Source organism: Triplophysa dalaica, chromosome 13 (assembly GCF_015846415.1).
Source record: "Triplophysa dalaica isolate WHDGS20190420 chromosome 13, ASM1584641v1, whole genome shotgun sequence".
In the NCBI taxonomy this organism is placed as follows: domain Eukaryota; kingdom Metazoa; phylum Chordata; class Actinopteri; order Cypriniformes; family Nemacheilidae; genus Triplophysa; species Triplophysa dalaica.
Genome location: NC_079554.1, coordinates 15,247,012 through 15,265,594, shown reverse-complemented (window position 1 = coordinate 15,265,594; position 18,583 = coordinate 15,247,012). Strand labels below are relative to the sequence as shown.

The 18,583-nt window shown below is 37.6% G+C and overlaps 1 protein-coding gene across 1 annotated transcript in view; it reads left to right on the top strand.

Moving 5' to 3' along the window:
• Positions 1 to 149: 149 nt before the first annotated feature.
• Positions 150 to 18,583, top strand: part of adgb (androglobin) — a 30,850-nt gene continuing 12,416 nt past the window's right edge. The window contains exons 1-19 of the mRNA XM_056763762.1: positions 150 to 358; positions 664 to 799; positions 1,034 to 1,123; positions 1,671 to 1,742; positions 1,881 to 2,078; positions 3,546 to 3,685; positions 5,439 to 5,528; positions 6,505 to 6,673; positions 10,270 to 10,312; positions 10,545 to 10,627; positions 11,272 to 11,446; positions 11,524 to 11,611; positions 12,064 to 12,205; positions 13,783 to 13,825; positions 15,412 to 15,589; positions 15,723 to 15,786; positions 16,389 to 16,502; positions 17,257 to 17,365; positions 17,464 to 17,596. Of these exons, the coding sequence (XP_056619740.1) occupies positions 282 to 358; positions 664 to 799; positions 1,034 to 1,123; positions 1,671 to 1,742; positions 1,881 to 2,078; positions 3,546 to 3,685; positions 5,439 to 5,528; positions 6,505 to 6,673; positions 10,270 to 10,312; positions 10,545 to 10,627; positions 11,272 to 11,446; positions 11,524 to 11,611; positions 12,064 to 12,205; positions 13,783 to 13,825; positions 15,412 to 15,589; positions 15,723 to 15,786; positions 16,389 to 16,502; positions 17,257 to 17,365; positions 17,464 to 17,596 (2,144 nt within the window). The 5' untranslated portion in view covers positions 150 to 281. The remainder of the gene's footprint in view (positions 359 to 663; positions 800 to 1,033; positions 1,124 to 1,670; positions 1,743 to 1,880; positions 2,079 to 3,545; positions 3,686 to 5,438; positions 5,529 to 6,504; positions 6,674 to 10,269; positions 10,313 to 10,544; positions 10,628 to 11,271; positions 11,447 to 11,523; positions 11,612 to 12,063; positions 12,206 to 13,782; positions 13,826 to 15,411; positions 15,590 to 15,722; positions 15,787 to 16,388; positions 16,503 to 17,256; positions 17,366 to 17,463; positions 17,597 to 18,583) is intronic.

Below are 18,583 nucleotides of genomic sequence, written 5' to 3'. Positions count from 1 at the left end.
AAAAATCTCATTTTGGAACCAACTATTATCTTAATTAATAGACGCGTGCATTAAAGCAGTAAATAGCAGAAGCTGTTCATTGGCGTGAGGCGCTAATAAAGCCCTGCGCTCGAGCTGTCGGCAATCCCAAGCGATCCTGTCGCCTGGCAACAAGCAAACTTTCCCTTCAGCCTCAGTATCACCCTCTGTTTACTATTTGCTTCTCCGCTTTAGTCAGCCAAGTGTTGCTTCAAAATATGAACTTTTAGCTTAGAGACAGGCCAAAAAGACACAAAACTGCAATGTCTAAAACACCAAAGAAAAAAGCGTCCTCATCCAGCCTCGTCGCTTCTTCGCCAGGATACTCTCCCAAAAAAGAGTAAGATTCGACTGCAGATTCGTTACTATAATCGTTAATTGAATGTGATTTGCAACATTTGTTTTTGGCAATTTGTTTATCTTTTTTACTTACATTTTGTTTATTAATATTGTTATTTTTTCAGTTTTTTTCAAATCAACAGAGAACTGTATGTTACAGCGCTGTTCAGTAGTGCTTTAGTACTGTACACACTTAGATTCATCAAGCCTATATTTGCATTTCCTGAACGACATGCATGTACAAGTGCTTGAAATATTAAACAATAAATAACAAGCATAAACTTTAAAGTTGTGCACTGTCTGTAGCTCATCCTCGGCGGTGGCAAGTGCGTCAGAAGGGCCTGGAGAACAGAAGAGTCGATTCCCTGTCTGGCCAGAGTGGAATGACAATGAGGTTAATGCAGAGAAATGGGATGCAGTAAAAACCCCAAAAGACAGCAAGGTTAGTGATAATGTGAGTAATGATGACTTTTAGGGTCTTTGTCCTTCTAAATATTTTTTAGGGAAAGGGCAATAAAAAATTAAACAATAATGCTGATTGATGCCTCGGTTTAGTTGGCAACATACCAATTTACAGATCACTTTAATTTGCAATCTTTATTTGCTTTGGTTTTGTTTTGCGCTTTTTCCTTCTGAATGACAATCTGAATCAGTGAGCCATTTTCTGTGTCAACAGTTCTTTGATGATCAAGAAGGAATGGTTGAACTTCCTTCCTCTTTAAAAGTTCACACCTGGAAACGTCCTTCTGAGTATATAATTAATAAGGTAAGAGTTTATCATCCATAGCTTTTTATTCATATTTTAAATTATCTTTTATTTTTACTTTTAAAATATTTAGCAACTTTGTTATTTATTTGTTCATTTATTGTTTTTTTTATATTGATAAGATTAATACATTTTTGTTTAAGCTTTTTTATTATTGTTTTAGTGTTTATTTCTGAGGCAACATATACATTTTTGTAAGTTAATTTTTTTCCAATAATTTTTAGGCCAATAGTTTATTTTATTTAAATAAATAAATACGATTCAATGTTTTAAGAAAATAACTCTCTAAATGTTGTTTATGGGAAATCCAGCAAGTCTTCTACCCAACTTTAACTATTTTATGTTAACACAACACAACTCCTTCATGTTGTCCCAACATGAATGGATTCAGTTATATGACTAAACATAAAAAATCATGTGCGACCAAATTTCCAAAAGTTGTGTTGATTTAACTTAAGCAAGTTAAGATAATCGGACAAGCAGCAAAAATCATTTTTTTGTGTGAAAAAAAAGCATTATTGTTTTATCTTGTGTCCATTTATAACAGACTCCTGTTGTTGTGGATAATGAAGCTGCTTTTGACCTTACCTCAGCAAATGAGCATTTACTTTCAAGCGAGGTGAGTTTATAAATCATTTCAGATGCTCTGCATTACTGCATGGATGGACAAAAGAGTGATTATCTTAGTTGCCATTAAATAACACATGTTGTTCTCTTCATCTCTCATCCTTCTCTTCCACTGCTGGTGATTTCTCAGCTCATGCGATGGATCATTAGTGAGATCTACATTCTGTGGAAAATCTGCAATACAGGAGAGGACAAGCCCGTCTCCACGGAAACAGCTGCCAACCCTTGGAGACCCTGGGAACACATCTACTCCCTGTGTAAAGTAGTTAAGGGTCATATGCCCCTCTACAATGGCTATGGGAAGTATGTCATTAAACTATACTGGATGGTAAGTTTAGGTTGAGTGTGAATACTCGCTAATATTGTAAATATGCCACAAAGAATTTGGCTATGGCTTTAAAATGTATACAGAAGGCAGTGAAGAATGATTGCAAGACCCCTCAACATCTATTGTATGAAACTGTACGTTCACATTCTCCTGCTAAAGGGACACAGTGTCCTTTAGCCAGTGATTAAGTGATAACACAACGCTTATCAGGGAGCTGAGAGAGGCACTGGAGCCTTGACTGTCGGACTGCTCTATCCTCTGGGCACCAGAAACAGAAAACCAATTATTTACTGTAACAGTATTAAATGAGCGAACGCTGACCTGCACGCTGGTAACAGTGATTTGTTTGACATGTGATACTGAAGAATAATATACAAGCACACTCTCATGAGCCAGAGAGTATTTTAGATAAAGCCCATTGCTTGTTTATTGTTTAAATAGAAAACTTGTCTCAGTTCAGTTACAATGCCGATTTGTAGGCCAACCAGGAACTTCAGGAAGGCTAATTTGCTTGGGTTGCCTGAGGAATTTCCTGAAAGGTTTTAATAATAGCAATTTTGGATTGATAAGTAAATAAAGATCTGTTGTTAGCATAATGTCAGTTTTTTGTTCTACAAAATAAAAGATGAAATATAAAAGATATATAAAATAAAACAAAATGAAATATTGGCCATCTGAAACCATTCTTTTAAATTCTGTAACAAATGTAATAATGCTCGAAAATACAAATTCCCTTCTAGATTTAGGACTAGAAACAGAACCGCTAGCTCTGTAGCCCCATATTTTTGCGTACATTAGATAAAGTAGACTTTAGCAGAGCTGTAATGTGGTAAGATATTTTGCTGCCCACTTATCTGCTCAGCTCACTGGGTTTAATACAGCTCTATTAGATTTAACGATGTTTAGCACCGCAATGTTTACTCTTCTCATTTTACTGTGTACAAAATACACATCCTCAAACCTTAGACGTTTCATCAGCGTAGACTGCTGATTTTGTATACATAAAACCATTAAAAGCAATACTTTCTATTACAGTTATACACAGGAGCTCATATCAATTCTGTGTATAATTGTGCTGAACAAATGTTAGAATACAATCTCATTAACAAATGTAATTTTTAGGGCTGTCAAACGATTCATCACGATTTATCGCATCCAGAATAAACAAATGTGTTTACATATTAATTGTCTGGGTATATTTATTTTGTATTTATAAACATGCACATACATGTATATACAATATTTAGAATATATTTACATCTTTTTTTATTATTTATATATAATTATTTTTATTAATAGAAATGTTTATTCATTTTTATATTTTTCTTCTTTTATATGTGTATGTTTTTATAAATGGAAAATTAATATCCACAGACATGCTGTTTATTATGTAAACACAAACTTTTATTCTGGATTCTTTTATTCGCGATTAATCGTCTCACAGCTCTAGTTTTTTTACCTTTTCAGGGATGTTGGAGGAAGATTGTTGTGGATGACATGTTACCATTTGACAAGGACAACAACATTCTACTTCCTGCTACCATGAACCAATCAGAGCTTTGGCCGATGCTCTTGACTAAAGGCATACTAAAGTTGGCCAGCACTGAGTGAGTATTTTCTGACCACATTGTCATGTTGTGGGAGAAACATTTGCTTGTCTGTGTGCTTGAGCACCTTGTAACACAGTCTGTGTTTGATTTAGCATAGGAAATGAGAAGTCTGTCTCTGTCTGTTTATCACATATGAGCTGCATCCAAATTCGGAATGCTTAAAACTTGGACAAGGACTTGGACTTTGAAAGCAAGGACTGTGTCTTCGAATGACATGGACTAAGAAGTCAATGAAAGTCAAACTGAAATGAGATGATCTAGCCTATGGAGGAGTTCCTGTTCGACCATTTTTCTGCAGAACACTTTCCTTAAAGGTCCAGTGTATGAAATGCAGCGGCATCTAGTGGAATTGTGAATTGCAACCGACAGCTTACTCCACTCTTCCCCCTCCCTGGTGGCTCTCACAGGACTAAGATGTCATCACGTTTTCACTTCTTTACCAAATGAGAAAATGCATTTACAAAATGCGCTCTGTAGAGCAGTTTGTTCAGGGCTTGTGTAGAAACAAAATGGCGAATTCCATGTAAGGGGACCCTCGGTGCATGTAGTATGTAGCCTATAGTGAAAGAACACATTTCACGGCTTCGTTTGAAGGAGCCTTAGGAATAGGATGGCCTTAGGTGCACTCCTGAAATGCTTTTTGAATACATACGTTCTATTAAAGGGGTCAAATGACACGAATACGTGTTTTTATGTGTCTTTGGTGTGTTATAAGTTACGCACGCCTGTATTAGACAATTAAAAGTGTAAAACTTAAAGTGTCGGAACAAAAGATGCATTCTATTAAAAAGCGAATGCTCACCCAGACCTGCCAAAAATGCCTTGTGTAACCACACCCACACAAATCTACGTCAGTCCGTGGTATGATTTGACTAAGACCGCCCAAATCTATTCGCAAGTAAGATGGGGGTACCTGTCAGTACAAATGCTTTGGAACCTAAAGCTCCAAATATGGTAAAAAGCATTACATTTCCTTCACACGCTTGCAATATTCGACCAATCACTACGCACTGGTTAACTGGCCAATCATAGCACACCTGGCGTTTCAGAGCGATTAGCTTTGTAAAAAATCTGCATGTTTCAAAGAGCCAGGGCAAAGGGGAGATACAAACATGCACGGTATGTGAAAAATACAGGGTTTTTGAACCTTAAACTGTGTTTACACATTGCATTACATCTAAAACAAACGATAATATTCGTTTTAGCCTTGTCATATGAACCGCTTAATTTATTTTTGCAGAAGGTTATTGATGAAATAATCACATAAGTGATTCACCTGAAGCCGCTGTTTATGCTTGCGTGTGGTATTTTAAAATGGTAGTGATAATGATCGAATACCATGCACTTTGTGTGAAAAAAAACAGTAAAATTGTGCAGTTAATTAATAGCTGCCGGAGTGGTTGAATTCAACATCTCGTGAGGCACAATTACAGCATCAGCCATCTGGTTTCTTCGCAAGAGGTCGCACACACACGCACACACACACACGCACACGTAATGATGAGGGAACCAATATAAACTTTATCAGCTTGACTTATGAATATTAATTAGGTGACGTATCATTCACCTAATACTGTACACTTAAGATAGAAAAGCCAAAGGATTATTGCTTACCAATGTAACATTTATTTTAGCCCAATTTAGTCCTTTTTAGCGGTTGCTAAAACTTTCATAATATAATAACTGTTTTCTGTAAAGTGAACATGGTTGTCACACCCCTGACTGTGATATTTATATGTTTTCTCCGCAGTGTTCCGGTCTTGAGCTCCGGGAGGGAGTTGGGAGAGTTTACAGTCATTCACTCTCTCACTGGCTGGATCCCAGAAATGATTCCTTTAAAGTGAGACTCTCTCAAAACTGCATTCTTCATGTCTATGCACGCACAAGTTTTGAACATTTATTAGAATGATATGTATTGAATGTGTACACAGTGGCCCCCCAAAATATGAGTTTGTTTATTTCAGTGGTATGTGCTAACTAACTCATCCATCTGTGCTGTTTTTCTGTGTGTCTTTTCTGCTCATTCGGCTTTATTAAATTACTGCAGGAATGTAACTCTTCTGTAGCGTTCGAGTCTACAAACTCTGTAGTTTGTTGTTGTTCGTAGCTTGTAGTTGACACTCCCTCAGCATTAACCTCCCATCTGCTCTGTTTTGGGAAACATGCATTGATGCCTTGTAGTTCACGCTCGGATGAGATTTCATGTTTGGATGCCTCCTCAGAGACCACAGCAGTAAACTTATTCAGAGAGCGTGTGCTTATATTTTTTAAATGAAACGTTGTAAGATAAGCGTACAACTTCGGCATAACTTTTAGAGTGCAGCATGATGTGAGACCTAACTGGAAAAGAGTAACTGATCACTTTTTTGGCATTGTTGGATCCCCTGAGGTGATTTATTTCATGTTGTAGCCATGTAGGGTTTGAGAGTCATATCGCACTTCCGCAGCTTATGCTGAAGGAATATCTTGCCAGAACATCACATAAAGTTATTACGGTTATGAGGAAGGGTGAAGACTTGTTTTTCATACATAAAAAGAAATGAGTGTCTTCGTTGTTGGCGTAATTTGTTTTTAAAATGCATTCCTTGGCTTTCATCTAATTGCTGTTTATTGATTGGTGTAAGTGCAGGAAATGTTTGTTCGCACTTATAAGTTTCATCCATTGATCCTTCTGCTGGCCATTAAATTGATTCAATGTCTTTGTTATTTCAGGTTTTAATTGACTTTAATCAGTTGAGATTATTCGATAAATTCCCAGTTAAGTGATGTAGATCAAGATATTCCTGGATGCCTTTGTCCATTACTCCTTGCTGCAGGTACTGGTATACTGAAAAAATCTGGGAGTTTTTGAAGGAAACTATTCCAAAATTCCAGCTGGAGGAAGAAGTATCACAGGAGAAGACCACGAATGCTGACCTCACGACTTCAAAGGATTCTGATGAAACGAGATCAAGAGTGAATCTCCCACAGAACCTAAGAGTAGAGGTAGACACACATGCACACTGCAGTTGATTATCCATTAGCAGAATGTGATACATCTGATTAAAGACACACACAGAGCAGGTAAATGAGAGAATCGATATGAACAGATACCTGCAGTGAACATGACTCTTTTTTTTGACAGTATTCTAATTGAACTTTAGAGTGGTCTGAGTAGTTTAGGTATCAAAGTAATTTAAGTCTGCAAGTGTAAAATGTTTCAGGGTTATATTATAGCGTTGTACCCTGAGACCCTTTGTTCACAGTCTTTGCAAGTTGAGATAGAGGCTAATGAAAAAGATAAGCATCTTAAAGGGATCTGAAGGGATAGTTCACCCAAAAACGAAAATTCCAAATGTGCATAAATGTTTTTGTTCTGATTAACACAGAGGAAGATATTTGGAATAATGCTTATAACCAAACAGATCTCGACACCCATTGACTCCCATAGTGGGAACAATTACTTTATCATTTTTTGTTCTGTTGAACACAAGAGAAGACATTTTGAAGAGTGTCGGACAGCAAACAGTTCAAGGCTACTTTTAATTACCATGTATTTTTTCCTGCTCTGGTAGTCAATGGGTGTCGAGATCTGTTTGGTTATAAGCATTCTTCCAAATATCTTTCTCTGTGTTCATCAGAACAAAGATATTTTCACAGATTTGGAACAACTCGGAGGTGAGTAAATGATGACTGAAGTTTTCATTTTCGGGTGAAGTATCCCTTTAAAGGTAAAGTAAAGACTGAAGATTTGCATTGTTGTTAAACCTGTTAACTGTCGGAGCCTTTGGAGCCTACACATGAAAACGCATGTTGAAACTAAAATGGCGGTAACTCATGAATTCTTTGGAATACAGACTTATGGTTGGACTCGTTTGAAAAAAGAAAAGTAGCCATTTATTGATAAAAAAATCACACTCTCACAAAAAAATTAAAGGTATGTTGTTAGGTTTATTGTAAAAAATAAATAAAAAACTATGTTTTTCTTTGATTAAAAAATACATTTAAAAAATACGGGTCACAAAAGGATAACAAAAAATCTAAGCACACTCTTTATAAAAAAGAATCAATTACTCTCCCTGCATAAATTGTTTAAAAAAACACCAAAGAAATCTGTATTCTAGAGTCTTATACCTTTCCAATAATATATAGTTTATCATGATTCGATTAGAAATTACATGCACAATATTGATGCAAACTTAGGTTTCCCGTATACGGAATGGGTGACAGTTAACAGGCTACTCCATCGAAAGAAACACGGCAGTTGTGCTAAGGTTTACTGCTCCCTAAAGCCTTACATTTACGCTTAGGTTGTATGGGTAAAGTACAATGACAGTGAACTGAAAGTAAACTCGTAATCCTTCCCCACCTTCAGTTGTGTGTTTGAATGTTTTTTATTTTATTACTAAAGTCATTGCATTTATACCTACGGTAGCATTGTTTTGTAATGACAGAAGTTTAAGTGTAATTTATAAATAATCTATACAAAGAAAAAAGATTCCACACATCAAATCTGAACAGTTTTCTTTTAGCCTTGCATATTTATGTACAGTATATGGTGCTTTTCCCTGTCTCCTCCATGCATTATTTACTCCAAAAATGCAGTTGAGATATGAATATTTGATCGCTATACAACAATGTTGTGAATGCTTTCTGCAAACACATGAATGGTTCCTGGTTTATACAGTATGGCATATAGCAAACACTGCCCTTGTGATGCTTTGTTTAGCAGGGCATTATGGTTAAATCACCCATACTGTATGCAACAGTCTGGCATCCTTAGGCAGCACCTCACCCGTCTCCCTCCGCATTCTTCAAGTTCATGTATTATGGAGTCATTTCCACAGTCTTCACTACCAGATGTGTATCATGCATTAATAAATAAAACAACCATTTTCCAATCCTCTCATGGTGATTGTGGGGTATGTGTGCATTTGTGTTTACACTTAAGAACTTCAGTGCCAGAGTAGAGCAGCAGTGCTCATGTGTGTATGTGTGTTTTTGTCTCTCCCTCAGGCAGTGTGATCTGAATTGAATAATCTGGCACAGTTTCATGCGAGCTCTGTCAATTCTGTCACAATGCAGTTTTTGCCTGAAATATGCAAGGAGAGCAAAGAGCACAGATACACTTACGCGTACATAATATGTGTCAGTTTTACACCGGCCTGCTTTTAAATATCACGTGGTGTTGTGATAAAGAGGTGTAATTGTCAGTGTACATGTAAACAGGGATTTTTGACAGGTCTATAGAGACTGAGGATTTGATGAGTCTATTAAATGTAATGCTTTGCTGTTCGGTTAAACTGTTTTGGATAATTGGCTTCTGCAAGCAAATGGTTCAGATTACATTACAATAATACAACGTTTTGCCCTATACAAACACATTCTCTCCGTGTTTCTCTTTCGTAATGCTCCTTCATTTGCTCTTATCCATAGGCTCCTTTAATTCCTATAATGAATCCATCTCTTCTGTCTTCTTCTCACTCCCTCTGGGTACTTGATGCTAATTAATGGGTTGGAAATTATAACATGCTTTGACATATATCACTCCAGCACCATGGCCTAGATCTTTAGGGCCTGAAGCGGTATCTTAATGAAACGTGCAATCGCTGATCATGATCTATTTATAATACCTAAACCTTTACAATTCAGTGTTATTTTGAATAAGAGGAGCTGGTAGTCACATTGGTCCATTTTATCGAACATCCGCTGGTTTGTATTTATATCAACATCAGCATCATTTGAAATATAAAGGAGGTACAGAATTAATTGCGTTTGCCTATGTTTGCACAATTTTACCAGTTAAGGACTCTAATAGCGTATCAGTGATCACATAATTGGATGCGTTCATACTGTACATGGTTTTTAATGCTGTCAAGTGCTATCCCATTGTGATCACAGAAATTCCAAATGAAATATGAAAATTCTGTCATCATTTAACCACCCCCTTGTCATTTCAAACCTGTATGACCTTTGTTTCTTCCAAAAAACACAAAAGAAGACATTTTGAAGGACGTTGGTAACCGAACAGTACCGGCACCCATTCATTTACATTTATGCATTTGGCAGACGCTTTTATCAAACGCGACTTGCATTGCATGATACTATATATTTGTATCCAAGTATGTGCAATCCCTGTGATCAAACCCATGGCCTTGTCGTTTGCTAGCACCATGCTCTAACCACTGAGCTACACGAAAGCTGTCCGTTCGCTCCTATTGTATGGAATCAAAATCAATGACAGTGAATGGGTGCCAGTTAACAACAATCTTCAAAATATCTTATTTTGTGTTCTGTGGAAGAAAGAAATTCAAACAGGTTTGAAATGACAAGAGGGTGAGTAATTGATGACTAAATGTTTTTATTTTAGGGCGAACTAACACTTTAATTCCAGGTTAAGAAGGCCATTTTCTTTAATGTTTTCAAGACATTTTCTGTCTCTTTATTCTTCTCCCTTTCTTCTCCTTTTGGCACAGAGCTTGAGCTTGTAACTGTCGAGGCACTGATGGCCTGATAACAGATCAGAGATGGCCGGAGGAAATTAAGATCAAACGCAGCGTGCCTCATTTCTTCTCGACAGTGGGAGTTTATGTGCTGCTTGAATAAAGAAAATAAGGCTTGACAGATTATGGTGCCCTCTCCGCTGTAAGCGCCTTTGTCTTTGAAACTCAGGCCTTGATCTATCCAATCTTTTCGTCTTTTGCTTTCTTCTAAGACAGCCGCACTCGCTTCATTTCATTATCTTAAAGAGATGGAAACTCGAGAGCGTAGAAAAATTCGTTTAGAACTTGGATATAAAATAATAATAATACTTTTTTAATCTATCTTTTATATTAGTCTTTTTCACAAATTGTGTTTTTCTGTCTTTCTGTTTTAGCCATTGGCCCTCAAATGGTTGTGTGTGCTAGTTACCAACCCCTGCATCTTTCGGAGAAAAGGACCTCAGTGCTTACCAAGATGGTACTTTTCATGATTTAGGTGTAATAAAACACAATATTTCATTAAAACAATATCACACAAGTGCTGTTGTATTAAAAGGGACAGTTCACCCAGAAATTAAAATTCTTTCATCATTTACTCACCCTCTTGTCATGTCAAACCTGTATGACTGTAGAACACAAAAGAAAACTAAAGAACGGTGCAACCGAACAACAGCGATACCCATTCACTTCTATTGTAGGGACATAAAACCAATGCAAGTCAATGAATGCCGCAGTTGTTTCGGTTACCAACATTCTTCGAAATATCTTCTTTTGTGTTCTGTGGAAGAAAGAAAGTAATTTAGGTTTGACAAGAGGGTGAGGACAGAACTTTCATTTTTAGGTGAACTATCATTTTAAAAATCAAATAAGTGTAATCTGCAGTTCCTTTCGTACATCTTGTTAAATTGGCAACAGAAAAATTGGGTCACACGTGCGCTTCAGCTTTAAACTCATATCTACTCAGCCTGTTTGATATTACGCCTTCACCAAACAAATTTACCTAAAGCTCATTAATGTGAAATCCCACTTGGGTATTATGTAGCTCTGTTTGGATTAACACTGACTGTCTAATCCCTTATTAAATCTCTAATCTATGATCGTCTTGGGTGGTTTGTTATTCAGGCCGATTCATCGGAGAGTCTGAGGCTGTACGGCCTTTCTCAGCTCTACAGTCACCCAGTGCTGCTTACTAGTACTCGAGACTGTCCCCTGGTGGCCCCACCTAAACCACTCGCGGTTCCTAATTGGAAGCTCATTCGCCCCCGCAGGCAGACCAACATTACAGATGAACCCAAAGGTAATATATGCATATTTAGTTTTTTAAGAAAATATTGTAATGAATGAATGGCTCAAATGGATTTCTGTGCTCTTTAGAACCCCCTGTTCAGAAGCCGGAGCAATTAATAGAGGTGTGCAGCCCCTTTATCAACTTCCGACTGATGACTATGGCCGCCAATGACATGTAAGCTTTGTACAATCTCTCTACGCTATATATATTTTTTCCTAGTACCATTAATGGGAAACTTGAGGGTAATGGAAAAGTTATTTGTCATATCATGACATATTACAACTGAGCCAATGGCATGCCTGCTACCCAGCACCCTTTTTCGATTGTGTAGATTGTTAAAATATGAGCCTTGTTTTACTTTCAGGTATTTTATCTGTAGCTGCAGGAGGGAGTACATTAGCACAGTGGGTGCTAACAGCAGTAATTGGTTGTGTGGGGAAGTCAGACAAGGCGTTGATGTTCTCATTGTGCTGTCTCTGATCACAAGCCAATATTACCCATTCTAGGTAGTCTGAGCATGTCAGAGTGGTTTAGGGAGTGGTTTTGTTTTCCTGTCTAGTGAGGATGGATAATAAAAAGTGTTATGGAAACGATGCCTTTATTAAATATTTCTGTATGTTTATTAGGGAGCAGGGTGCTGTAAAGAGGCGTGGCTACAACTCAAATCTGGCCTCCTTTTCTGAAATGGATGATACCGAAGAGGACCATACCCTGAATGACATCACCCAGAACAGTCCCAATACTTTGGATGCCCCTGAAAATAATGAGGTACAGTATGCAAGAAGAAATTGGACTGTAATTGTGTGCTGTGATTTCACAATTTTCCCAAAAGATCTAGTTCAATATCTCCTCATGACACATAGAGCGTAGGAAGCAATTCGTTTAGTCTGAATCTTACAGAAAATCACGGTGTGATAAAGCAACACCTAAAGTGATAGTTCACCCAAAAATGAAAATTCTTTCATCATTTACTCACCCTCTTGTCATTTCAAACCTTTAAGACTTTAAGACAAAAGAGGACTTTTTAAAGAAAGTTGGTAACTGAACAGCACTGACCACCATTCACGTCTATTTGGACACAAAACTAATGTAAGTGAATGGGGGCCAGTTACCACCTTTCTCAAAATATCTTCTTTTGTGTTTTGCGGAAGAAATAAAGTCATACTGGTTTGAAATGGCAAAAAGAGTGAGTGATTGATGCCAGAATTTAAATTTTTGGGTGAACTGTCACTGTAAGCATCTATGTCATAAGACCCTCTTTGAACAGATGCGGTCAGAATGAAAACACAGATGTGTGCTGTATTCTAATGTTTGCTGTGGCACAATGTTCAAATGTTCTGCGCTCTGGATACAGTGCGGCTGGTGGCCGAAAGGCAGCGACAGGCTATGATTTTGTCTAACGCGTCTATCTCTCTCCAGCTCCAATGTCACTCTGCCTGTCTCCCTAATCATGAGAGCGCCTCTGGCAGATCCCACATTATGAAGAACGAGAGACAGAACGGTGAAGCGTTACATAAAAGGACGGGTCACGTCCTCGTAACGATATAAAAAGCAGCACAATTAGCCTGTCAGTCATCAGGGCGGGTGTCTCACAGGAAGTTCAGCTCACATACAGGTCGCTTTCCATAGAGCACTTATGTGCATCCTAGCGATAAGTAGACTGGTTACGAAGGAAATTTGTGCCATCACATCACCAATAATGGTTACATCACCTGTAGGCCCGCGTCATATGTGGCTTAGGTCACATGAAATGGTTAGGCCTACTTTCTCTTGTCCTCCATTCCTGTCTTCCTCTTCTTCTTACCTCAGATCAACGGTGAGTCGCGGACTATCTCTGAATCACTGGCACTAACAGAGAGCCCCTAATTGTCCTCGACATTTAAACTGCACAGTCGGATGACTCCTCAGACTTTTAAAGGCTTTCTAAGTGACACGAGGTTGGGTTCAATTATGGGAAAAGTCCATTTTGAGAAGTTTCAAAGACTTAAGTTGGATTGTTTCCATGGCACCACAATGGGTCACTTAAAGTCTAACCGTTCATTACAAAAAGAACAGTGAAATAGTTTTACACAGAGGTGTCTCAAGTAGCGGGAAAGACAGACATGCTAATCAAACCCCATCCAAAGACCCTTAATGTTTTCGACGATTGAAATCCTGTGGCTAGTCAATTGAGAAAAAAAAACCTTTCTGTCCAGATGTCGGATTAAAGGATTTCTGACTAGCTCTGGAAGCCAAATGGGCTCAGTGCAAACTAACTGGATGAATATGGACATTCATTGCCTTCCTCTTCCATGTCACTTCCAGCTAACCCATTGCACCTTTTTATCCCTCCTGTGTTTAACTAGGTAACAGCAGAGGAGAAGAAAAAGGACGCCAACATCGCCAACAGTAAGATGGGTTTCACTGCAGAGTCTGTCCGTCACTGAAAGACTGACATTTATTTAAATAAATAATTGTATCATGTTACCTTGAAGGTCCATCAGTCTAATTTTGGTGCAAATTTTGAAATTTGAGAGCTGTCTGAACTTAAAGGGATAGTGGGTCCAATAATAAAAATTCAGTCGTCATTTACTCACCGTCTTGTCATTTCAAAACTGTATTACTTTTTTCTTCTGCAGAACACAAAAGAAGATGTTTAGAAAAGTGTTGGTAACCGAAAACCGCTGGTCCCTATTGACTTTTTTTTGTGTCCAGTCAATGGGGGCCAACGGTTTTTGGTAATTATCATTCTTCAGAATATCTTCTTTTCAGAAGAAAATAAGTCATACATGTTTAAAATGTCAAGAGGGTGAGTAAGTTATGACAGAAGCTTTGTTATGGGTGAACTACTCCTTTAAAGTGAAATCTTTTTATTCAGACAGTAAGCTGTTATTCGCCAAGAGGGGAAATTTATTTTCATCTGTTAAGTGCTTCCTTTACAATGCGAAATCCAAATGAAAATGAAGCTAAAAGAACGAATTTATAAAGACAGATAATTCGCCACACTTATATCTCTCCAGTCATTGTTTAGCCATAAAAGCAACGAGGCTAATGGCTGCTGTAATGATATGATAGCTGGTTGAATTGTGTGTCTTCACAGTTCTTCTTTATCTCGCTCTTTCTCCGTCCAATCCGTCTTCTCTTCATGAGCGCAATCACAGACACGTGTACACACAGACGCGGCAAGCCTCTATGTCTGTGATCGTGATCTTGCACTCGCCCCTCATCACAACAGGCCAATTATGTGTTTTCCCAGAGAGCCCAGTGTGTTGCCTAGTAACACCTGTGGATAAGTAAATTGAGTGCCTTTGCTATGGCATCTCTATTCTCACGGTGGAATGCTGTACGTCTGCTCGGCACACTGAGGGTTATCAATTAAAGCTTAAGTTTATCATATTTCAGACATTGATGCCAAAAATTGGCCTTATGAATTAAGACACCAATGTAGTATTAATAAATGAAATGTTATTATGGTGCCACCGGTAAGCTTTACTGATTGGCACTACTAAGTCAATCATGAGACCCCCATGGGAAGTCATTTAAGAGAATCTCATTCATCTTTGCAGAAATTTGAGACCACTTCAGAGCTCTAATACAGCAATATTGTGTTTAATATGGCCTGTAAATTTTAGTCATTAAAATTTGAAGTCAGTCACATGCATCCTTTCGTCGCTTAAAGTGATAGTTTACCCAAAACTGAAAATTCTAGTCATTTTAAACTTGTGTCACTTACTTTCTTCCTCAGAACACAAAAGAGGTTATTTTGAAGAACAGGTAACTAAACAACATTGGCCTCCATTGACTTCCATTGAATGGAGACAAAACCACCGAGACATTTTGCCAATATCTTCTTTTGTGTTCCACAGAAGAAAGAGTCATAAAAAGACTTTGAATGATGTCAGGGTGAATAAATGATGACAGAAGTCCTATTTTTGGAAGAACTATCCCTTTAATTAGTTTGTAACAGACTGTGTAATGTTTTTAAAATTCCCAAGATGCAGAGAAAGCGGAGTCGACTTCAAATCCTGAGAAAACGGGAGACGAAAAAGATAAAGAGAAGGTGCAGACAGCCAAGGAATCAAATTCTGCACCGCTTCAGTCCCAGGATTCATCAGACAAACCCTTGCTTCAGGAAACCTGGGTGGACCTTCACAACTTCACCAAAAGCTTCCAGTGAGGATCAATCATCTCCAGCAGCATCCCAAGCTAAATTATGCTGATCCTTTCTTATCTCTTTTGTCAAAACATTGCACATGCTTAGTTCGTATAATGCTGTAGACTAATATGCTAATAATGTGTTTTGTAGAACGTTACTGATTTTCCACAAGCCAGAGACGTATGCACATCAATGCGCGTCAGTCCACTTTCAGGTAAAGTTTATGGAAGATGAAGTATGTGGTGGACTTTACTGTACATTACAGTAGGTGTCCTTAAAGTGTGTCATTTCTGCACCAGTTAGAATGAATTGTAATATTAATAATGAGGGATCACGAACATGGTTCATCTGCAATTGGTGGATCAGTCAGATTGAGCCAGCGTTGTTGTGTTAGGCTGGTTAGGATGCTCAGAGAAAGAGAGGAATATTTTTAAAAACACAATGTTTAAACTTCAGACGATGGTATTTATATTTCTCTATACTATAGTAAAAAAGACAATTCAGCTTTAATGGAAGGGCGCTTGCATATTAATATTTCTACTCGACATTGCTGTAACTGTTGCATGCAAGATGTTTTGTTTGTCCTTAGTGTTTGTCCTTTGAATTTAAATATAATACATGTCATTAAAACAGTAACAGGATCATCTGTAAATCTCAGAGGATGACATTCAGAAGTGCATATTCTTAAAACACTCAATACTAAAAACAGACCTGTTATTGTGCCATTTAATGGTGCTTGGTATAATTATGGTATCCGTAGCGGAAGAGATGTGATGTGTTAGGAAAGAACTTGAAAGTGACTCATATCTCTGTTAGAACTCTATCTCCTCTCGACTGTCTAATACTCCATTGTCCAACGCTGTGGCCTCCACCCACTCTGTTACTGCTCCCGCTAGACAACCTGATTCTACAGCAACTGTTCACACACAGGTACACACACACAATGTTTTATTGCACTGTGCTGTTTTTCATAATCATGTTGTTTTTGCACTTCTCTCTGGTGTGCTGGTGAGTAATGCTTTTTTTCAAACCTTATCCCCCTGGAACATGTGGTTTTTCATTTAATATTCAGTAATTACTTTAGTGTGAGTTTATGCAACGGTTTGTGTGTGTAGAGGCCAGATATTTTGTAGACACGTTCAAAACTAGTACACATTCAAAAAATTGTTTACCCAAAAATAAACAGACTTCATTTAAAGGTACAGTTCACCCAAAAATGAAAATTCTGTCATGAATTACTCACCCTCAAGTTGTTTCAAACCTATATACATATACAGAAGATATTTTGAAGAATCTAGAAAAAAACAGTTCTGGGGTACCTTTAGGTACCATTTTAATCCTACTATGATTGTCAATCGTGCACCACCAACATTTTTATAAATATCAAATTTCAGCAGGTCTGGAACAACTTGAGGATGAGTAAATCATGACAAAATGGGTGAACTGTCTCTTTAAATAAGTATTTTTTTCACCTTCATGTCAATCTTAACCTGTGTAATTGCATAAAATGTCACACAAGGTTTTAGTGACTTTGTGAGTTGTGTAAAATCCCCAAAACTGCATAAGAAGACGTGTTAAGGTTCCTACCTATTTTTTGTTTCAAAAACGAAAGAAAATCATGTAGTTTGGATGAGCTATATCTGCTGGGGATGCGTCATTCACTTCCATGTCTTTTTCCGCTCAGTCTACAGATGGAAGATGTACTCACTTCCTGTTTGTGGACAACCTGTTACCCACAGAAATTGTCATCTGTTTCTCAGCATTAACACAGTGGGGAGAAAGTGTGGAAGAGAGTAAGAACACACAGTCTCACTTATACACACTGTTTGTCTGTTAGTTGCTCAAAGCGGGCTCCTGATTAAAACGTGTTTGTTGTTTTCATCGTGTTTAGAGAGGATGTCTCCTCCCAGACCTGCCTTTCTGACAGCTAAGCCTTTCTCATGGAAGAGCATCGTCTCTGAACTTCCTGTGGTGCAGATCCAAACCACTGCTAGCAAAGCTACATTACTGACTCTACCTCCGGGGTAACAACTAACGCTCCCATTTCTCACTTACCTTCACTATTACTACAAATGTTTAGATAGAATGGTGATTTTAACATATACATTTTCCTTCATACCTGAAATACTACAAATTTGTCTGTCACAATTGCTTTACATAACATTTTATTATTGAATTGTTTATTGCTTGGGATGCCAATTCATTGTGCTCTTTTATCTAAGCAAACATAACCGTATCTTCAATGACCCTGCTGATCTGTGTTTAACCCTGACTGAGGACTATGTAATTTATCAACTTTGATATCAGTGCTAAGACGGTTGACACTGTGAAGTGAACTGTTAAAGCAGTGCACATCTTCTAAAACCTCTCAATATTAATACAGAGATTTGTGTAATGTAGTTCTGTTAGGAGACCATAATGGAGAAGAGAGATAAGAAAATTGGTTTATATAAAGAGAGAGTGATACTGGATGACCTAGCCTTACTATTTCTAGCTACGTAGTGACCTAAAAGCTGAAAGTCTATTTTCAGAGGTCACTATGAGGGAAATTATAGATTTCAGGGGAGTGTATATAGGCATCTTTCAATTCATTTGCAGTTCAACAAGTTAATACAAGATGGGAAGAAAAATAAGCAGTTTTTCCTGAGAATATTTTTTACCACTTAGTATTTAGCTTGAACAGTCAGTCAGTTAACATTTTTAATCATGGTTACTTTTATTATTATAAATAAGTAAATTCATTGACAGTTGTGAATATATATATATAGTGATGCTAAAATACACAGACTACAAATCTGCTGGTCAATTTTCCATTTTCTGCAAATAAAAACAATGGAATTTAGGAGACATGTTGTCACTAATTCACAGAATAATACTATTTGACTTAAACACATACCTATAAATAGTTTTGAAATGGTCTCTTAATTTTTTCAGCGGCTGTATATGGATGGGACTCAGAGCAGAATGTATGTGCATATCTATTTAAAGGACCCGTGACCTCCACTGGTGTT